Genomic DNA, 23,732 nt, shown 5'->3' on the forward strand with positions numbered 1-23,732 from the left:
TGCACTGGTACATTTACCTACAAATATCATCAGCTCTGAATAGATATCTCATACAACATACAACAAACCCGAAAACAAATTTAGAGAGACTCTGCATGTCACCGAATAGGGAGAAACACACAATTTCTAAACTGTATATAGATATTCAAGAAAGCAAATGTAACACCAAATCTAACTTAATGTTGAAATGGGAGACAGATTTGGGGTTTGCTGTTCCAAGGGAGGAGTGGAATCAGATCTTCTATGACTCATGTAGAGGTTTGATTAGTGCAGACCTTAGAGAGAACACCATTAAATCCTCGTTTAGGTGGTAACTGACCCCTATAAGAACATCCCACTTCTCATCTACTGACTCCAGGCTCTGCTATAGGGGATGTGGAGAACAGGGCTCGTATATCCATATGTGGTGGACCTGCCCTATAATAAAAAACATATGGACCCAACTAAATAACTTATTAGGTCACCTACTTGACAAACACATCTCATTAACAATACCTCAGGCACTCTTAAATAGAGGGTTCGATCAATTCAATCCAGCAATTAATAAATGTATTAAAATTTTATGCACAGCAACTAGGACATGTATAGCGAGACATTGGAAAGTTGGAACACCCACATGGAGAGAGGTGATAGATAAAATACAAGATATATATATAATGTCAGAAGGGACGGCCCGGATACAGAGTAACATGGATCAGTTTCAGAAGATTTGGTTCTATTGGATCATGAATAGCAGCTCAGGTAGGGAATGATAATGTACAGAAATGGAGATAAGCAGTTAGGATTCTCTAATCTAATATAATATACATGAGATAAGGATGTGATTGTGAACCTAAAACCCTAGGGCCGTAATCCAAGAGACCTAACAGATGTTATTCATTAGATACTATTAAAAAGAAATAAAAGACCACACAGTATAGTTTAGTTCACGTTAAAAGGTTTATTCAGTTTTAACAAGTTTGAAGTAGATACATAAAAGTAAGAAAACAATCTTAAGGCAATAGAAGTAACCAATCATAGCTCAAGTAATCCCGACTCAACAACTCAATAATTATAGGTGGAATGTCAGAAAGATAATTAAATATACTTTAGAGGGGTGGTCAAAGGGTTATTATTATCAAAAGAGTCGACAGTCATTGAATTGCTTGACCACCATTGTTATCAGTGTGTTATTGGACTGAAAATGAATACTCACGTATCAATATGCTTTTGTTCTATAGTTTGTTGGTAGAACACTGATTGTAACTACATGAATCCTGTACATGAAAATGTGGGACAATTGAAAATGTTATGTTTACATTCCTTTTGAAATGCAATAAAAAATTATTTTAACATAAATGTAAGATGGCAACAAGCCTTAGCAGTAACAGGTGAGGATTTATTGAAACACAGTATTCAGAGAGTAGAGAAAGCCACACTCTATGCAGCCTGATAAGAAACACATATTAAACTTATTAATCAGGTTTACATTACTCCAGCCAAACTAAACAATTGGTATCCAAAACTATTCATCTGAAGCTGATCTGATCCATATGTTCTGGAGTTGCCCTAAAATTAAAAAAAGTTTGGTTTCGTACAATGTTTTGGTTAAGCAAGGTTCTAAGAAGAATATTAAACTTGAGAAAAGACACTTATTTCTTTTATATTATAGGCAAAACAGTTGGGAAAATACTTGTTTTATTAATATAACCATTCTAGGAGGTAGGTACCTTATACTCAAAAATTGGAAAAGTGGCAAGGAACCAACTATGAATAACCTTATATATCTTCTTCAATCACAGGCAATAATACGCTCTCCATATTCAGCATTGCACCAGAGCTGCTGGTGCAACGCCGACCCCTGCAGACTTGCGGCCAATTGGCCGCCAGCAGGGAGGTGTCGATCAACCCGATCGTACTCGATCGGGTTGAATTCCGGCGTTGTCTGTCCGCCTGCTCAGTGCAGGCTCGCCAGAAACACGGGGTGTCAAGCTCCATTCGGAGCTTGATAGATAGGCCCCTTGGCTTTGATGTCACTCTTTGTTTATATTTTTTAATAGCCGACGTTACAATTTGACTTGGGGTGAGAGGAGGTTGAGTTGTGTGACACGGTCAGAGTATTCCCTACCCCTTTTTTTCTTCTCGCTCTTCTTTTCTTTTCTTCTCTTTGACAATATAACAAGCTACAGTGAATCATATGCTTTCATGTTCAGACTATCATAAAATTGTCATCTTTAAAATGTTACTTTAAGACTCAAATAATATTTTGAACCTCCAATGTAAACCACAAAGTCCTACGTTTATATCTGTCTTTTTTTTTTGCACAAATTTGTAAAAAATTAGTTATGTAATGAGAGGCCTTAGTGGTCCCTTCCTGTCATGATACCTTCTATTATTTTATATATTGATTAAGATGAGGTCCAATAATGGCCAGTAAGTTTTATTTAGAAGGTCCACTCATTGTTTAACATGTCCTGTTATGCTACATGCATTTTTTTTCTATTTTTTTTACTTTATGTGCTTCAGTTCTGTGATACTAACAAGGAAGTGACCTTTATTGGACAATGTGTAACACGCTATGTTCCTGTTTTGTACCATATTCTTTATTCTTTTACACATATTGTATAAATGCCTAAGTCGCAACCTAATAAAAATTATTTTGAAAAAAAAAGTAATTGATTTATTGAATTTGTTTTCCATTTAAGGTTTAACATAAACAAAAGTGACTTTATTTGTGATTGTACAGTTTATTTACAAACTAGTTTAGCATATTTCGTTTTTGTTTTTTTTAAGAAAACAATTATGGCATTCAAAAATGTTACTGTGATGCTTCAAGGAATATAATGCAGGCCCTGAAAACGTCCAGTATATGAGGCACGCAGGTACACACATATATGACTGGCTGTTTTATCCAATATAATTAAAGAGGATTACAATGCTCTGGCAGGCAAGGGGTTAGCTTCCAAATCATTCATAAAACAAAAGTGCATACATGGTTAAACCAGTTTTCATCTGAAGATACATTAAGATGATGAGATTATACAAATGATAAAAAACATTTACTTTGCTAATGGACTTTGGCTAGATTACAAGTGGAAGGCAAAATTGAGCTTTCGCAAGTGTGATATTTGCGCTCCACTCAGTAATACCAGCGCTGGTATTACAAGTAAGGCGCCTCAAAGCCTTGCGCTCACGAGAGCACACTTCCATAGTCTTCAATGGGAACCTCGTCCTCATGCCATGAGACACGGCAAAGTACGTAGCGCCGCGGAGGGGGCAATTCACGCAGCATTGGGCAGCAAAATAACAAATATATTTATATTAATATATATACAGTATATATATTTTATTATTATTTTAATAATATTATTTATTATTTTATAAGCATATTCATTTATATTTATAGTGAAAACACAGTTACCCATAGACCCAATCACTTTTGGTGACGTTCACTTTAACCCCTTATAACTGCTTCGTACAGTTTTAAAAAAATTAAATAAAGATGCTCATCATTTTATTTTATAATGAAATACTGTCCACTTTATTTGGGGGGGGGGGGCAATTGGGGCACATTTTTTTAATTAACTAGAGGTTTGACCTCTGCTTAATTGTGCTAAGCGCAAAGTGCTAACGGGAGCATTAACCAGCTACTTGTAATCGCTGGTTATTTAAATTAATGTGTGCCTGTGAAGGGGAGAATTTGCCCCTTTACGGGTGCACATTAAAATAGTGCTCCACTTGTAATCTAGCCCTTTGTAAGGTTCATATACATGTAACACATATACTGATGAAAGTAAAAGGTATGCATAGAAATTCATTTTAGCTTTTAATAACCCCTATAAGAGAACTGTTGTCTAATATATGTCATATATATGAGACAGTAGACTATCTGTTTCAATATACAGGACACACAAAGGGGCCCATTTATCAAGCACCGGATGGAGCTTGAGGGCCCATGTTTCTGGTGAGCCTGCAGACTCGCCAGAAACAGCAGTTATGAAGCGGCGGTCTAAAGACTACTGCTCCATAACCTGTCCGTCTGCTCTGAGCAGGCGGACAGACATCGCTGCAATTCAACCCGATCGAGTATGATCGGGTTGATTGACACCCCCCTGCTGGCCGCGAATCTGCAGGGGGCGGCGTTACACCAGCAGCTCACAAGAGCTACTAGTGCAATGCTGAATACGGAGAGCGTATTGCTCTCCGCATTTAGCGAGGTCTGGCGGACCTGATCCGCACTGTCGGATCAGGTCCGCCAGACCTTTGATAAATATCCCCCAAAAGGTTAAGTTTTACAGAGGAAAAACTGAGATACTAATTTATAAAATAAAAAAATTAAAAACTTCCAATAAAAAATAGTAACTCAGCATATATGCCATTTAGTTTTCACATGCAATAACATTTTCCTGAAAATGTGATCCAGTGATGTATCCATTACTGTACAGACCCAAGAATACACACACAGTAGCGCACGTGCCTGCCGGGCATACACACACAGTAGCGCGCCACTCACACACAGACTCTTTTCTGTGTTCTATATCTTTTGTTTACAACCTAAAATCAGTTAATACTTGCTGCTTTAAAGGGTCATTGACATTTTTAGAATACTTTAGTAAGTCTAAGCACCATAGTTTAATTCTTTATTTTAAAGGGACATTAAACACAATTTGTAAATTACATGATTAGGAACCTTTATGTATAAGAATAGTTTTGCTATGAAAACTGCAGCTTTTTTTGTCAAATGAGTATATTGTTTTATGTTTATTCTTCTAACTGATTTCCTTGTCCCTCAGAACAAAAGAAACCCTGCTAACCAATCACAAACTAATATTTAGCTATAGCACAAACTCTGTTTACACATGTGCAGACTGGGGTAGCCTGCACTCTTGTTTAAGGGGGTTTAGCACTGATTCAGCTTGGTTACTATTGCAAGGAATGATTTGCCTATTATAATTGTTGATGCAAAACCGATAACCCACTAATGCATGTGACACCACAGAAGCTCAGGGAGTAAGGGGAAAGTAAACAAAAGGTCACATAAATTGCCCAAAAGTAACTCAAGCCTCCCTGGGAGAAAGTGAAACAAGTACAATTTTTTAAATGTATTTTACAGCAAAAGGCTGCAAAATAAATAATGTAAGTACATTGCAATAATGTTTCACTTGCAATAATGAAACATTTTATGTGTTGTTGAAATGTCAAGTTTAATGGTCCTTTAGTGCTAGAGCTGTAAATTTAGTCTTTATTTGTACAATTTCCCTTCCATTCAATGTGGCTGGGGAGAGTCTACTACTCAGCTCGAAGACTTGTCCATATGTAATGTTCAGCTCTACATATACATTACACTGTGTCCCTTGAGCTGTATGTTGGGTGATCCCTTTAAACTATGCTTCATAATTACATCATTTTAGGGTTTGACCCCTCTTGCTTCTATTAAAAATGTTGCTTGTCCAACTCTTCCTAGCAAGGCCAAAAAAGCAAAAACACTGTAAATAGCTGGATTATGCAATTTTCAGTATTTTTAATAAAACTTATTTAAAAATGTTGTTTTTGGCGTCTTTAGAGAGTGTAGGGAAAGCACAATTTTTACATAAAAGCAAGATGTGTTTTATGTCCCTTTAACAAATCGGTGTAACTTATTCCTGAGCATTGTATACACTGTTAATGTAACATATGTGCACAGCATGCTAATAATTGCTTTTATTGTGTAGGTTCAGTAGCAATTATCCACCACCAAGTCACTCATTTAATGAATATTCCTTGAGATTTTGAATTATCCCTTATAGTCAATAATGCTAAAATTATAAGCTTCTCAGAAGTGTGCTCCCTTCAACCCTGGACACGGTTGGGTAATGTCATTGCCCGTTTTGGCCAACCATGTCTCATAAAAGGATAATTACTATAATATTATTAATATTTACAATACATTTTGCCATCTGTTGGCAACTTCAAGTCTTTCGTACCATTGTGCTAAAACCACCAAAGAACTGTTGAGAGTGAAAGGTTGAGGTAGGTGTAATCTAACTCAGTGGTGGTAATGCTTTCTCCCATTATAAGCCTTGACCAACACCTCCCCACTGAACTGGTAGGTAAGCTTCTTCTTGATCTTGCGCACTTCTCCTGTTTTGCCATAATTGCGCAAAGCCCTTGCCATCTTCTGATAGGTCATTTTCTTACGGTTGCCTTTCTGAATTCCCCAACGATGAGCCAAAGCCTCTTTGTGCTTGGAAGAGAATTGGAAAGTCCCTTTATCTTTATCTACCCACCAGATGCTGTCCTTCATGTCTCCACTCTGTAAGAGCTCCAGGAGGAACTGGTAGAGACGAATCTTCTTCTTACTTCCTACAGCAAAAAAACATAAGTGAAAAAAGTTATTTATTTTGTCCTCAGCTGGCATTGAAAAAAGCCTCTTAATCCATATATTATACTAATTAGCTGAGTTATTAAGCTTTGTAGAGCTAACTTACACTAATAAAGCTGGTTACAAGTTATCTTCAGATACACAGGTAACTGATTGCCATTCAGAGCACCTGTACTCACACAACATCTGTTGACACACCAGGCATAGCAAAACATAGACTCTTACAGACATACTGCACCAACAGCAACACACATCACCCTTGCAGACATACTGCACCAAAACACATCACCCTTGCAGACATACTGCACCAACAGCAAAACACAGCACCCTTACAGACATACTGCACCAACAGCAACACACATCACCCTTACAGACATACTGCACCAACAGCAAAACACAGCACCCTTACAGACATACTGCACCAAGAGCAACACACATCACCCTTACAGACATACTGCACCAACAGCAACACACAGCACTCTTACAGACATACTGCACCAACAGCAACACACATCACCCTTACAGACATACTGCACCAACAGCAAAACACAGCGCCCTTACAGACATACTGCACCAACAGCAACACACATCACCCTTACAGACATACTGCACCAACAGCAACACACAGCACTCTTACAGACATACAGCACTAACAGCAACACACAACACCCTTACAGACATACTGCACTAACAGTAACACACATCACCCTTACAGACATGCTGCACTAACGGTAACACACAACCCTTACAGGCATGCTGCACTACCAGCAACACACAACACCCTTACAGACATACTGCACTAACAATAACACACATTACCCTTACAGACATACTGCACTTACAGTAACACACATGACCCTTACAGACATATTGCACTAACAGTGACACACATCACCCTTACAGACATACTGCACCAAGAGCAACACACAACACTCTTACAGACATACTGCATTAACGGTAACACAGATCACCCTTACAGACATAATGCACTACCAGCAACACAGATCACCCTTAAAGACATACTGCACTAAAAGTAACATACATCACCCTTATAGACATACTGCACTAACAGTAACACAGATAACCCTTACAGACATACTGCACTAACAGTAACACACATCACCCTTACAGACATACTGCACATAATCAAGTATTTGATATTACAATATCAAAGTGTTTGATTTTCCTTTAACCAGTCGGGTACTCTCTGTCTAAAGTAAAGTTACTTTTCTATGCAAAATTATTATGGTATGGTATGGTATGGGATCATAATATAGAAATGACAAAGTTCAACATATAAATATCTTTACTATAATCTCGTTTGTAACGCGTCCGTCTGTGAAAGTTATGTTGGCTGCGCGAGGCAGTCAAAAGAATCCACCTGGATGCAGCGATTCCAAAGGGTCAATTTATTAAAGTCTGGCGGACATGATATGCTGTAGGCAGACATCGCTGAATGTGGACAGCATACGTTGTCTGTATTCAGCATTGCACAAACAGTTCTAGTGAACTGCTTGTGCAATACCGCCCCCCTGCAGGCTCGTACGGAAACAGGGTGAATTGGCCCAATTCAGCTAATAATAAATTGACCCCCAAAAGTGGCAGAGTGGTGAAAGAATCCACCTTCGATAGATTCTTTCACCACTTTGCCATTTTCGGAATCCACCTGGATGCAGCGTAGGCAAATGAAGCCTTAAAAAAAAAACTCAACCGCCCGCACGAAATAACGAAAAAAACACGTAACAGCTTGCAAGAAATTAAAAAAAACGAACTGCCTGCACAAAATAAAAAAACAAACCGTCTGCACAAAATATAACAAAAAAAAACTAACCACCCGAACAAAGTTTTAATAAACACCTAAACCGCCAACCCCCACATCGCAAAATAATAAAGTAATATACCCCTAATCCGCAAATTAAACAACGCAAATAACAGAAATAAAATATTAACCCCTAAACCGGCAACCCCCCACATCGCAATAAACCTAATTAACCTATTAAACCCTAAACCGCCAACCCCCCACATAGCAATAAATCTAATTAACCCTTAAACCTCCAACCCCCATCGCAATAAACCTAATTAACCTATAAACCCCTAAACCGCCAAAAAAATATTGCAATAAACCTAATTAACCAATTAACCCCTAAACCTCCAACCCCCCCACAACGCAAATAACTAATTTAATTACTAAGCCCCCTAACCTAGAACTCCCCTAAATTTACCCCAATTACATAAACTAAGTTACAATTAAAATAAAACAACATTAAATTACAAAAAATGAAACAAAATTATCAAAAATAAAAAACATTAAACCTAATCCCTATGAAAATAAAAAAGCCCCTCATAACAAAAACACCCCCTAATCTAAACTACTAAGCCCCCTAACCTAGAACTCCCCTAAATTTACCCCAATTACATAAACTAAGTTACAATTAAAATAAAACAACATTAAATTACAAAAAATGAAACGAAATTATCAAAAATAAAAAACATTAAACCTAATCCCTATGAAAATAAAAAAGCCCCTCATAACAAAAACACCCCCTAATCTAAACTACCAATAGCCCTTAAAAGGGCCTTTTGTATGGCATTGACCTAAGTTAAACAGCTCTTTTACATTTAAAAAAAGTCCCCCCCTAACAGTAAAAAAACCCCACCCACCAAAGCCCCCAAAATAAAAAACCTAACACTAAAAAAAACTAAACTACCCATTTGTATGGGCATTTCCCTTAAAAGGGCATGCAGCTCTTTTACAAGCCTATTAAATCCCTAATCTTAAAAAAAAAAAAAAATCCTAAATCTAACCCCTAAATAGGTACTCACCAAGTCCGGTGGAGAAGGTCTTCTTCAAGGCAGCTTCATCATCTTCTGTCTTCATTCGGAGCGAAGGAGGTGCGGAGCAGAGGTGCGGAGCTGGCTTCCCCGATGCACAGATCCTCAGCGGCGGTTCTCAGTGGTGGTCTTTAGTGGTGGCGGTCCAAAGCGGCGTGGAGGAAGACCTATTTGGGGCTTAGTCTTAGGCTTTTTATTTTGTGGGGTGGCTTTTTTTTAGATTAGTTTTTTTTTGGGCTGTAAAAGAGCTGAATGCCCTTTTAAGGGCAGTAAAAGAGCTGAATGCCCTTTTAAGAGCAATGCCCATACAAATGCCCCTTTAGGGGCAATGGGTAGTTTAAGTTTTTTTAGTGTTAGGTTTTTTCATTTTGGGGGGTTTGGTGGGTTTTACTGTTAGGGGGGACTTAGTATTTTGTAAATGTAAAAGAGCTGTTTAACTTAGGGCAATGCCCTACAAAAGGCTCCTTTAAGGGCTATTGGTAGTTTAGTATATTAGGGGGGATTTTTTATTTTTATAGGGGTATTAGTTTAGGTTTAAATTTTTGATTTTGGATAGCTTTGTTTATTTTTTTCTGTAATTTTACATTTTTTATTTTTTGTAATATCACCTTTGGGGTTTGTAATTTTTTAAACATAGACTGCCCTCTGGGCAAGCTTATCGTCTAGTATATATATATATATATATACATAAATACATGCATACAATGGGGCCTATGTAGCAAGCTCCGTACTGAGCTTGAGGCCCTGTGTTTCTAAACTTCTAAAGACCGCTGCTCCATAACCTGTCCGCCTGCTCTGATCAGGCGGACAGACATCGCTGCAATTCAACCCGATCGAGTACGATCGGGTTTATGGACACCCCCTGCTGGGGGCTGATTGGCCGCAAATCTGCAGGGGGCAGCATTGCACCAGCAGCTCACAAGAGCTTCTGCTGCAATGCTTAATACGGAGAGCGTATTGCTCTCCGCATTCAGTGATGTCTGTTGGACCTGATCCGCACTGTCGGATCAGGTCCGACAGACATATGATAAATAGGCCTCAATATATATATTCATTTGAAGGCCCTTAATGTGGAGCAGAATAATAAAATGGGAGATAGTTTACAGAGGAAAATACATTTTTATATCCTCATTAACCATACTTTTGAACACATTTACAACCTTAACAAGCTTAAAGGGACATGAAACCCAAAACTTTTCTTTCATGATTCAGAAACAAAATACGGTTTCAAAAGAGTTTCCAATTAACTTATATTATCAAATTTGCTTTGTTCTCTTGTTATTCTTTGTTGAAGCAATTTCTAGTTTAGTAGCGTGCACATGTCTGGTGCACCACATGACAGGAAATAGTGCTGCCATCTAGTGTACTTAAGAAAAAAATAGAGAAAAAAAGAGCGCCCAAAAACGCATCTAAGTGCAGACTGTCCGTACCAATTTATTAAGTAATTAACATAAAACACACATAAGAATCACACTCACAATTTAAAAGATTAAAACATGCGGTGTATAATATCACCCGATGAGTTCTCCTTTCCTCCTGCTTTACTAGCGTGGCGTGCGGCGTCAGTGACCCAGCTGTCTGTAGGTGTGTTGAGAATTAACCAATCCGGTAGTCACTTCCGTAACTCAACCCTCCGCTATTGGTTGGTTCACGAAGGTTGTTAGAATCCTTCTCCCAATATAGTATTAAGACTCTTTGACACAGGGAAGAAAAATATTTAAACTGGACCATACAAAGGCATATTAGCCATGCATAACAAGGTATCCTCAGCCCGCTGAGTGTAATTCGATCACAAGAAATACACAACATACACCGCATGTTTTAATCTTTTAAATTGTGAGTGTGATTCTTATGTGTGTTTTATGTTAATTACTTAATAAATTGGTACGGACAGTCTGCACTTAGATGCGTTTTTGGGCGCTCTTTTTTTCTCTATTTTTTTCTTAGGTTATTACAACAAGTTCGTTATGGGACTTTTTTAAGGAGCTGCCTGCATTATCAGTATCTGAAAGGAACATGGACTTTTAATTTGGACATTTTTATATCAGATTTGTAAGATCTTTATATTCTTATTTGTACCCTTATTTAAATGTATCCTTCTTACTGTGGATAATACCTGTAGATATAGCTTTATTTTACTCTTACTAGAGGTTAACTAGTACATAGATCTATAGTAGCGCCTTGTATACCCTTTCTTTTCTGCATCTAGTGTACTTGCTAATGTATAACATGGTTGCAAAACTGCTGTCATATAGTGCTGCAGACACGTGCACACTCCTGAGCTTCTTTTCTTGCTTTTCGACAAAGAATAACAAGATAACCAAGGAAATTTGTTAATAAAAGTAAATTGGTAAGTTGTTTAAAATTGTATGTTCTATCTGAATCTTGAAAGAAAAATGGATTTAATGTCCCTTTGATTATTTACACACAGCATGGACGGTCTGCATTAGTCAGTCAAAGCTAAGGCATAGTTTGCAGACCTGGCTCCCCCTGTAACATGCTGAAATTAGAATCACGTAAATCTGTCTCTCCATCGGACACTTCCAAAGGGGGACTGCGCCTCTCATGGTCCTCTTCATCCGAACTGGGCTGTGCAGCAGATTGGTATTGCAGACACATGCGAGGCATATACGTCACCTGCAAGATGACACAAACACATTTATATCATGGAAAAATATGACTAGTTTTCTACTCCGGGCAGGGTTAAAGGGACAGTTTACACCAATTGTCATATAACTGCATGTAATAGGCACGACTATAAAGAATAATGTGCACAGAAACTGATATACAAATCTTGTATAAAACCATTTAAAAACCTACTTGGAAGCTCCCAATTTAACACTGTTGATAAGGTTAGGCTGGGACACCCACTGAAAGGGGTTGAGAACAGACCCTCCCCCATCTCCTGCATATGAAAAGACCCATTATACAAACAGAAGCAATCTGAAGTCTGTATACATCCGTATACATCTAAAACTTTGGGGCTGGGCTAGAAGACTGAAAATCAGCACAATGTTATTTAAAAAATAAGCAAAACTATACATTTTTACAGATGGTCTATATATATGGATCATCTAAAAAACATTTATGCAAAAAAAATCTAGTGATCTATTTATCAAGCCATCAACCGCAAATACGCTGGAATTCCACAGCGTATTTGTAGCGAGCCTGATTCGCCTTAGTTATCACACAGATCGATGCTTACGTCACTACAGATGTTCTGAACGCAAGTTCGGCACGATCTGACTACTTTTGTAAGTTATCAAATATCTACCAGGTACGCTTGGCACTATTCCGGCCAAGCATACCTTGGCGGCGGATGCCATAGGAATCAATGGGAGTCGGAAAGCAGTGAAAGCTTATGTTCGCTGCTGCCCGATATCCCATTGATTCCTATGGGAATGTTTACACCTAACACCCTAACATGTACCCCGAGTCTAAACACCCCTAATCTGCCCCCTACACCGCCGCCACCTACATTATACTTATTAACCCCTAATCTGCCGTCCCTACACTGCCGCCACCTACATTATGTTATTAACCCCTAATCTGCCCCCCCCTACACCGCCACCACTTAAATAAAAGTTATTAACCCCTATCCCGCCGCTCCTGGAACCCGCCGTAACTAAATAAACTTATTAACCCCTAAACCGCCGCTCCCGGAGCCCACCACCACTGGCCCTACAACGCCACCTACATTATATTTATTAACCCCTAATCTGCCCCCCCTACACCGCCGCCACCTACCTACATTTATTAACCCCTAATCTGCTGCCCCCAATGTCGCCGCCACTATATTAAATGTATTAACCCCTAAACCTAAGTCTAACCCTAACACCCCCTAACTTAAATATAATTTAAATAAATCTAAATAAATATTACTATCATTAAATAAATTATTCCTATTTAAAACTAAATACTTACCTGTAAAATAAACCCTAAGATAGCTACAATATAACTAATAGTTACATTGTAGCTATCTTGGGGTTTATTTTTATTTTACTTGCAACTTTGTATTTATTTTAACTAGGTACAATAGTTATTAAATAGTTATTAACTATTTAATAACTTCCTAGTTAAAATAAAGACAAATTTACCTGTAAAATAAAACCTAACCTAAGTTACAATTACACCTAACACTACACTATAATTAAATTAATTCCCTAAAATAAATACAATTAAATACAATTAAAAAAAAATATCTAAAGTTCAAAAAAAAACCCACTAAATTACAGAAAATAATAAAATAATTACAAGATTTTTAAACTAATTACACCTAATCTAATCCCCCTAACAAAATAAAAAAGCCCCCCAAAATAAAAAAAAAGCCCTACCCAACACTAAATTACAAACAGCCCTTAAAAGGGCCTTTTGCGTGGCATTGCCCCAAAGTAATCAGCTCTTTTACCTGTAAAAAAAATTACAGATCTCCCCCAACATTAAAACCCACCACCCACACAACCAACCCTACTCTAAAACCCACCCAATACCCCCTTAACCCCTTAATGACAACAGTACTTTTCCATTTTCTGTCCGTTTGTGACAAAGGCTATTTTTACATTTCTGCGGTGTTTGTGTTGTTATTTTCCTCTTACTCATTTACTGTACCCACACATATTATATACCGTTTTTCTCGCCATTAAATGGACTTTCTAAAGATACCATTATTTTCATCATATCTTATAATTTACTATTAAAATATTATAAAATCTGAGGAAAAAATGCAAAAAAACACTTTTTCAAACTTTTAGCCCCAAAATCTGTTACACATCTGCTACCACCAAAAAACACCCATGCTAAATAGTTTCTAAAAAAAATTCCTGAGTTTAGAAATACCCAATGTTTACATGTTCTTTGCTTTTTGTGCAAGTTATAGGGCCATAAATACAACTAGCACTTTGCTATTTCCAAACCACTTTTTTTTTTTTTCAAAATTAGCGCTAGTTACATTGGGACACTGATATCTTTCAGGAATCCCTGAATATCCCTTGACATGTATATATTTTTTTTTAGAATACATCCCAAAGTATGGATCTAGGCCCATTTTGGTATATTTCATGCCACCATTTCACCGCCAAATGCGATCAAATACAAAAAAATCATTCACTTTTTCACAAATTTTTTCACAAACTTTTGGTTTCTCACTGAAATTATTTACAAACAGCTTGTGCAATTATGGCATAAATGGTTGTAAATGCTCCTCTGGGATCCCCTTTGTTCAGAAATAGCAGACATATATGGCTTTGGCGTTGCTTTTTGGTAATTAGAAGGCTGTTAAATGCCGCTGCGCACCACACGTGTATTATGTCCAGCAGTGCAGGGGTTAATCAGGGAGCTTGTAGGGAATGTGTAGGGTTAATTTTAGCTTTAATGTAGTGTAGTAGACAACCCAAAGTATTGATCTAGGCCCATTTTGGTATATTTCATGCCACCATTTCACCGCCAAATGCGATCAAATAAAAATAAATTGTTTCCTTTTTCACAAACTTTAGGTTTCTCACTGAAATTATTTACAAACAGCTTGTGCAATTATGGCACAAATGGTTGTAAATGCTTCTCTGGGATCCCCTTTGTTCAGAAATAGCAGACATATGTGGCTATGGTGTTGCTTTTGATAATTAGAAGGCCGCTAAATGCCGCTGTGCATTACACGTGTATTATGGCTAGCAGTGAAGGGGTTAATTAGGTAGCTTGTAGGGAGTTTGCAGGGTTAATTTTAGCTTTAGTGTAGAGATCAGCCTCCCACCTGAAACATCAGACCCCCTGATCCCTCCCAAACAGCTCTCTTCCCTCCCCCACCCCACAATTGTTCCTGCCATCTTAAGTACTGTCAGAAAGTCTGCCAGTACTAATATAAAAAGGTATATTTATTTTTCTTGGGGGGGGGGGTTTAATAGCATATTTACATATGCTGCTGTGTAGAATCCCCCCTTAGCCCCAAATATCATGGATCCCCCATCAAACAGTTCTCTAACCCTCCCCCTCTAGCCCAATGGGCGCCATCTTGGGTACTGGCAGCTGTCTGCCAGTACCCAGTTAAGTAAAAAAAAAAAAAGATTCTTTAATTTTAAGCTACTTTCTGTAGTGTAGCTACCCCCCCTCCCAGAAACCTTCGATTACTTTATAAATAAAATTTCCCCCCCCCTTTTCTCCCAATGTATTATTTTACTTTTCTGTAGGGTAGCGGTTCCCACCCGCCCCATGCACGCGCCCGCCCGCCGCCGCCCCCGCCCCCCTCCACATGATCACGGGCCCATTGCAGGCCGCCCACCCGCCTCCCTGTTTTGCTCCCACCCACCAACGATGCTCCGGTGCAGAGAGGGCCACAGAGTGGCTCTCTCTGCATTGGAGGCTTGTATAGGGGTATTGCAGGATGCCTCCATAACGAGGCATCACTGCAATACCCTTAGAGCTGCTGGAAGCAATCGCAATCGCTTCCAGTACTCTGTTAGACAACTGACGTACCAGGTACGTCTATTGTCATTAACTGCTTGTTAATGCATGACGTACCTGGTACGTCAGTTGTCATTAAGGGGTTAAAAAAAATTTACACTAACCCCTTGAAGATCACCGTACCTTGATTAGTCTTCACCCAACCGGGCCGAAGTCCTCAACGAATCCGGCAGAAGTGGTCCGCCAGACGGGCAGAAGTGGTCCTCCAGATGGGCAGAAGTCTTCATCCAGACGGCATCTTCTATCTTCATCCATCCAGCGCGGAGCAGCTCCATCTTCAAGACATGCAACGCGGAGCATCCTCCTCTTTCAATATCGACTGAAGAGCTCAATCAGCCAATAGGATTGAGCTTGCATTCTATTGGCTGTTCCAATCAGCCAATAGAATGCAAGCTCAATCCTATTGGCTGATTGCATCAGCCAATAGGATTTTTCCTACCTTCTGATTGGCTTATAGAATTCTTGGGATTTGAAAAGACGCCATCTTGGATGACATTACTTAAAGGAACCTTCATTCTTCAGTCGCCGTCGAAAGAAGAGGATGCTCCACGTCGGATGTCTTTTAAGATGGAGCCGCTCCGCGCCGGATGGATGAAGATAGAAGATGCCGCCTGGATGAAGACTTCTGCCCATCTGGAGGACCACTTCTGCCGAATTGGTTGAGGACTTCGGCCCGGTTGGGTGAAGACTTCTCAAGGTAGGGTGATCTTCAAGGGGTTAGTGTTAGGTTTTTTAAGGGGGATTTGGTGGGTTTTAGAGTAGGATTGGTTGTGTGGGTGGTGGGTTTTAATGTTGGGGGGGTTGCAATTTTTTTTTTTACAGGTAAAAGAGCTGATTACTTTGGGGCAATGCCCCGCAAAAGGCCCTTTTAAGGGCTATTTGTAATTTAGTGTAGGACTTTTTTTATTTTGGGGGGCTTTTTTTATATTGTTAGGGGGATTAGATTAGGTGTAATTAGTTTTAAAATCTTGTAATTATTTTATTATTTTCTGTAATTTAGTGGGGGGGGGGTGGGTTTTGTACTTTAGATAAAAAAAAATAATTGCATTTAATTGTATTTAGTTTAGGGAATTAATTTAATTATAGTGTAGTGTTAGGTGTAACTTAGTTTAGGTTTTATTTTACAGGTATATTTGTATTTATTTTAACTAGGAAGTTATTAAATAGTTAATAACTATTCTACCTAGTTAAAATAAATACAAAGTTGCCTGTAAAATAAATATAAACCCTAAGCTATCTACAATGTAACTATTAGTTATATTGTAGCTATCTTAGGGTTTATTTTACAGGTAAATATTTAGTTTTAAATAGGAATAATTTATTTAATGATAGTAATATTTATTTAGATGTATTTAAATTATATTTAAGTTAGGGGGTGTTAGGGTTAGACTTATTAGGGGTTAATAAATGTATAAATGTAATATAGTGGCGGCGACGTTGTGGGCGGCAGATTAGGGGTTAATAAATGTAGGTAGGTGGTGGCGGTGTAGGGGGGGCAGATTAGGGGTTAATAAATATAATGTAGGTGGCGGCGGTGTAGGGGGCAGCAGATTAGGGGTTAACAAGTATAATGTAGGTGGCGGTGGGCTCCGGGAGCGGCGGTTTAGGGGTTAATAAGTTTATTTAGTTGCCGCGGGGTCCGGGAGCGGCGGTTTAGGGGTTAATACATTTATTAGAGTTGCCGTGGGCTCCGGGAGCGACGGCATACGGGGTAAACAGTATAGTGTGGGTGTTTAGTGACAGGGTACCAAGAAAGTCGAAGAGCAGCGAGATTGATGACTGTTAGTTAACAATAGTCCACTGCTCATCGCACCGTACTTGGTGCGCGACTTTTTGACAGCTTTTTTGATCATTTTGGAGAGTGTATTCAGGTCAGCGGCAGCGATGTTAGGCGATCTTAGGTGAGCGTATTGGTGCCGTTGAATGCAAGTAAGTTGACGCTTTGATAAATAGAGGCCCTATGTCCCTTGAAAAAGTTACTACTACTCCTCCACTACAATCTTAATCTCTCTCCCATTCTCTCATTTCTATAAATAAGTGTTGGGTAATCACCCACAGAAGCACTTGATACAGTAATGCTATTATCCACTTCTTGGCTTCACTGTTGTCTGTAAGACAAGTATGCTCATAGATAAAGAGCTGAATCTTATACTATGGGACCACAAGCTAAAGTATGATTTAGTTATCATGTTGCAATCTGCAATGTGTCCTTGACATTTAGTTCTCTTTCCTATGACAGGAAATGTCTTAGAGGGATTTCCAAATGCAAACCTCAGTACCAAATTCTTATTTTCATGTTCTCTAAAATATTGAATGGGCAAGATTTGTCTTGGCATTGTACATTGGGTTTGGAGTGAAAATCCTAGAGAAATTATCTGGGGTAATGGGTGTAAAATAGAGCACAAATACAGTAAATACTTACACTCCTTAAAGGGATAGTCTAGTCAAAATTAAACCGTTGTGATTCAGATAGAGCTTGCAATTTAACTTTCTAATTTACTCCTATTATCATTTTTTTTGTTCTCTTGGTATCTTTATTTGAATGTAAGCTTAGGAGCCGGCCCATTTTTTATTCAGCACCTGGGTAGCGCTTGCTGAATGGTGGCTACATTTAGACACCAATCAGAAAGCGCTACCCAGGTGCCTGCTCCTATGCTTACATTCCTGCTTTTTCAAATAAAGATACCAAGAAAACAATGTAAATTTGATAAAAGGAGTAAAGTAGAAAGTTGATTAAAATTGCTGCTCTATCTGAAACATGAACGTTTAATTTTGACTAAACTATCCCTTTAATTACATGAAAGACCAAGGGCCCAATAATCAAAACCTCGCTGTCATGGAAAAAAAATCCGCAAATTCTTTGGGATTTTTTTAGACCTTGTATTGTAGTATATGGGGTAGATTTATCATAGTGCGAGCGGACATGATACAATGTAGTATATCATGTCCGCTGAACATCAATAAATGCCGACAGCATACGATGTCTGCATTTATCATTGCACCAGCAGTTCTTGTGAACTGCTGGTGCAATGCCGCCCCCTGCAGGGGGTGTCAATCAATCCGATCGTATTCGATCGGGTTGATTTCTGTCCACCGCATCAGAGCAGGCAGACAAGTTAAGGATCAGCGGTCTTTAGACCACTGCTTCATAACTTCGTTTCCGGCGTGCCTGATAAATCGGCCCCTATGTCTTTACATAACAACCAGAGCCCTACGCAGTGGGATAAACAGCTCTGAAGCTACAATTTGCATTTCTAAAATTCTTTGAGGGACCTCTCCATACTGAAGATGTCTTGGATCATCTCCCCAAGTGTTAAGTTAATTATGCAATTACCATTTTACATCTGCCATATATTATCTAGAGGGTCATGTGACCTGTTAGTTAGAGATGTTTCTTCCTGTAATGAGAGGTATCCTGAGTATGCTGTTTTATTTTTGGTGGAAATGGTGTCTTAACGTTTTGACCACTCCAGATGATATCTCTAAACTAGATATCTAGTGTATTAAGTAATCAAATGTTTTACATTAATCATATGGCATCTAGCAGATCCTATTACTTGTTATATGACAGAGGTATCACTTCTACTTTAAATGATGTGATTTGTGGCTGTTTGAATTTATTTTTGGCTGTGAGAGAGGCACAGGTTGAGAGTCCTTCCCATTTTTAACAATAATTCCGGTGTTCAATATCTTAGGAAAGTAGGATTTGAAGTCAACTTCATGTTAACTAGGGGGTCACATAGCACATAGTTTAAAAAAAGATTTTTGCTCTTTCCAGTGAAGGTTGTCAACCAGGTTCCTCTAGGCTGCAATATGGAAGGTAAGGGTATTGTAAATAACTTTTGGTTAAACTCAAGAGCTTAACATATCATATGGGGCGCCCCCCACCACGCAAATGTCTATGTGGTTCAGTTGCTCTCAGTCTGACAAATTTTGGTTTAATTTGAATGGTGCATAAATGTACTGATAACACTTTGGTTGCAGAATTTATGATTTCTAAATATATGATAGATCTGAGTGTACTGCAAAATAGTTTTCCCCTTAATGTGTTTCTAAAAACTTGTTATACCAATTGCAGAGTATAAAATGACTTATTTAGCTTTACTTTTGTATATGAATTAGCTGCTTCTGCTATTATGTAGGTACATCAATGATATATATGGTATAAGTATTAGTGTATTGTCTTTAATATAACCAAGGCATGCAGTGGTATAGTGTATTTCTCTAAAATAATTGCAGGATGCTTTGCATGCAATAACACCAATTATTTAAACTGTTTTAATAAAACACTTCCATTTATTGACTACTATAAAGGACTTCATGCTTCTGTTCGGTGTCTTTGTTAGGCAGTCCTGATCCTGTGTGATTGGCTCTGTTTTGTGCCTCAATGTGAGTTGCTGGGTTGACTACCTTCCAATGCCTCAGTAAGAGGTGTGTATTGATAACCCCTTATATGACAGTCACCTAGATTACAAGTTTTGCGTTCGGGTTTTAACGCTGAAAAAATGGTCATTTCAGCGTTAAAACAGCACAGCAGCCATTACAAGTCTTGTCGGTATAGCTGTACTGCAAGCCTTTTAGCCTGTAACGCAACGTCAGTCCCGCACTCGTAAAAATTACAGCCTCCGTTTTGCAATCTGAGAGCAGTAGTTATGAGTTTTATGCTACAAAACTGTTACATAAAACTCATAACTAAAGTGTTACAAAGTACACTTACACCCATAAACTACCTATTAACCCCTTAACCGAGGCCCTCCCGCATCGCAAACACTATATTAAAGTTATTAACCCCTAATCTGTCGATCCCGACATTGCCGCCACTAATAAAATTTATTAACCCCTATTCCGCCGCTCCCCGACATCGCCGCCACTATACTAAAGTTAACCCCTATTCCCCCACACCCCAACATCGCCCACACTATAATAAAGATATTAACCCCTATTCCGCCGCTTCCTAACACCGCTGCCACTATAATAAACCTATTAACCCCTAAACCGCAAACCCCCCACAACGAAATATACTAAATTAAACTATTAACACCTAAACCGGAAGCCCCCCACAACGAAATATACTAAATTAAACTATTAACCCCTAAACCAAAAGCCCCCCACATCGCAATAAACTAATTTAAACTAATAACCCCTAAACCTAATGCCCCCTAACTTTATATTGAAATTACGATTTCCCTATCTTAAATTAAATTAAAACTTACCTGTCAAATTAAAAAAACTAAGTTTAAACTAACAATTAAACTAATATAACTATTAAACTAAAATTAAACTACCAATTAAAGAAAACTAAAATACACATTAAAAAAATCCTAACACTACTATAAAAATTACAAAATATCTAATTACAAAAAAATAACACACACTAAATTATGAAATATAACAAACGAAATTATGAAAAATAAAAAAGAATTACACCTAATCTAATAGCCCTATAAAAATAAAAAAGCCCACCCAGAAAAAAACAACCCTAACCTACAATAAACTACCAATAGCCCTTAAAAAGGCCTTTTGAAAGGCTTTGCCGAAGTTAGACAGCTCTTTTACATGTAAAAAAAAAACCCACAAAGACCCCCCAACAGTAATACCCACCACCCAACCAACCCGCCAAAATAATAAAACCTAACTCTAACAAAAGCCTGAGCTACCCATTGCCCTGAAAAGGGCGTTTGTATGGGCATTGCCCTTAAAAGGGCATTTAGCTCTTTTGCATTGCAGCCCAAACCCTAAACTAAAAAAAAAAAACACCCAAAAAAGTTAAAAAAAATCCTAACACCCTGAAGATCCATTTCCTGAAGTCGGGACATCCTGGCGGAGAGAGGTCTTCATCCAGGCAGCTCCATCGTCATCCATCGCGGGACCGGCATCTTCTTCCAAGGTGGAGGTCCAGGCGTGGAGGTCCTCTTCATGTGGTCATCCGCTGCACACTGAGGATTGAAATTCAAGGTACCCCTTTTATACTGGGGCACCATTGCATTCCTATTGGCTGAAAATTTTGAATCAGCCAATAGGAATTAGGGCTGCTAAAATCCTATTGGCTGTTCAAATCTGCCAATAGGATTTAAGCAGCTCTAATTCTATTCAAGGTTTTTTTATTTTTTGTAATTTTAGTGTTTTTTATTTTTTTTAATGGTAGGTTTTAGTGTAAGGCAGCTTAGGTTTTATTTCACAGGTAAGTTTGTATTTATTTTAACTAGGTAGTTAGTAAATAGTTAATAACTATTTACTAACCAGTCTACCTAGTTAAAATAAATACAAACTTACCTGTGAAAAAAAACTAAACTAAACTATCTACAATATAACTATTAGTTAGATTGTAGCTAGCTTAGGTTTTATTTTACAAGTAAGTATGTATTTAGTTTTAAATAGGTATTATTTAGCTAATAATTGTAACTTTAATTTAGCTCTATTTTAATTATGTTAAAGTTAGGGGGTTAGGTTTAGGGTTAGGTTTAGGGGTTAATAGTTTAATTTAGGTTGTTGGGATGTGGGGGGCTGGTGGTTTAGGGGTTAATAGATTTATTATAGTGTGGGCGATGTTGGGGTGCGAGGGAATAGGAGTTAATAACTTTAGTATTGTGGCAGCGATATCGGGAGCGGCAGATTAGGGGTTAATAGATTTATTTAGGTGGCGGCAATATCGGGAGAGGCAGATTAGGGGTTAATAACATTATGTAGGTGTCGGGGATGTCTGGGGGGCAGTCTGGGGTGTTTAGACTTAGCGTTTATATTAGGGTGTAGGGTTTAAACGTTACTTTTTTTTCCCCTTAGACATCAATAGGGGATCGTTATGGAGCTTTTCATTCTGCGATCGCAGACGTTAGGTTTTTTTCTAACTCGCTCTTCTCATTGATGTCTATGGGGATGTGTGCACGAGCCCATCAAAGCAGCGCTTTTATTTTGTGCGGTATAAAGCTCAACACAACCATATTGCACGCACAAGCCGGCTGATTCAAAACTTAATGGCTGCGCGCGCTATAGAGGGTGAAATAACGCAACTTTTGTTGCGTTCGCTTAATTCCCTATAGCGCGCATAACTCGTAATGTACCTCAGTGTGCAATGTGTATTATAAACTCCTAAGGGTTTGTGTTTGGATGATTCCTGGCTGTGCTCAACAAGTAACTGATGTCCCGGTGTCTAAAAGTTAGTTTGTTCCTCAATATAAGATAAATTCTGGCTTTTGGTGGCTTAGTGTACAGTGAGAATGAGAAGTATGGAATTACTCAGTGTAGCCTGTGTGTGGGATTTTCCTGATCACAATTAGTTCTCCGTATCCCAGAATAAGACATACAGTATATCGATGTTCAATAATGGGTCATCATTGACTAAGCATTGGGTTTTCCCATAGCATTAGGTATGACATGTACTGTATTTGGAAGGTTTCTGTGTCAGGAGTGCATAGCAGAGACCAAGGGCCAATTTCTAAAGCTCACTATTCCCTTATTGGTTAATCAGAGATTCTATAAGATACCCCACTAGTATTGTGAGAATATTTAGTGTGCATTAGACTTTATCTGAGTGTAACGAGTTTATGCCAGGTAATATGTGTCCTAAATTAAAATATTTTTAAATAGTTCTGAGTTGATATCAGAGATGCTTAGTAACGCAATAAGATTCTCATTGTAGCAGAGCCTCAGATTTCTGGACTTCCTGATAGTTTAGTGCTATGGGGAATTTGATTTTGCCTCAGAGCAGAGTCTGTATGGGAGTTACAGGCCCATTTATCAAAGGTCTTGCGGACCTGATCCGACACTGCGGATCAGGTCCGCAAGACCTCGCTAAATGCGGAGAGCAATACGCTCTCCGCATTTAACATTGCACCAGCAGCTCACAAGAGCTGCTGGTGCAACGCCGCCCTCTGCTGACTCACGGCCAATCGGCCGCCAGCAGGGTGGTGTCAATCAACCCGATCGTACTCGAACGGGTTGATTTCCGGCGATTCCTGTCCGCCTGCTCAGAGCAGGCGGACAGGGTTATGGAGCAGCGGTCTTTGTGACCGCTGCTTCATAAGTTGTGTTTCTGGCGAGTCTGAAGACTCGCCAGAAACACGGCCCTTCAAGCTCTGTACGGAGCTTGATAAATGGGCCTGATTATGTT

General features: G+C 38.7%; 1 protein-coding gene across 3 annotated transcripts in view; it reads right to left on the reverse strand.

The window, feature by feature from the left end:
• Window positions 1–920: 920 nt before the first annotated feature.
• SPI1 (Spi-1 proto-oncogene) overlaps window positions 921–23,732 on the reverse strand; it is a 126,431-nt gene continuing 103,619 nt past the window's right edge. For all 3 annotated transcript variants that reach the window (XM_053720340.1, XM_053720338.1, XM_053720339.1), the window contains exons 4-5: window positions 11,653–11,809; window positions 921–6,321 (exon numbers count right to left, since the gene is read on the reverse strand). In XM_053720340.1, coding sequence (XP_053576315.1) covers window positions 6,005–6,321; window positions 11,653–11,809 — 474 coding nt within the window. In that variant the 3' untranslated portion in view covers window positions 921–6,004. The remainder of the gene's footprint in view (window positions 6,322–11,652; window positions 11,810–23,732) is intronic.

This window comes from Bombina bombina, chromosome 7, assembly GCF_027579735.1.
Source record: "Bombina bombina isolate aBomBom1 chromosome 7, aBomBom1.pri, whole genome shotgun sequence".
NCBI lineage: Eukaryota > Metazoa > Chordata > Amphibia > Anura > Bombinatoridae > Bombina > Bombina bombina.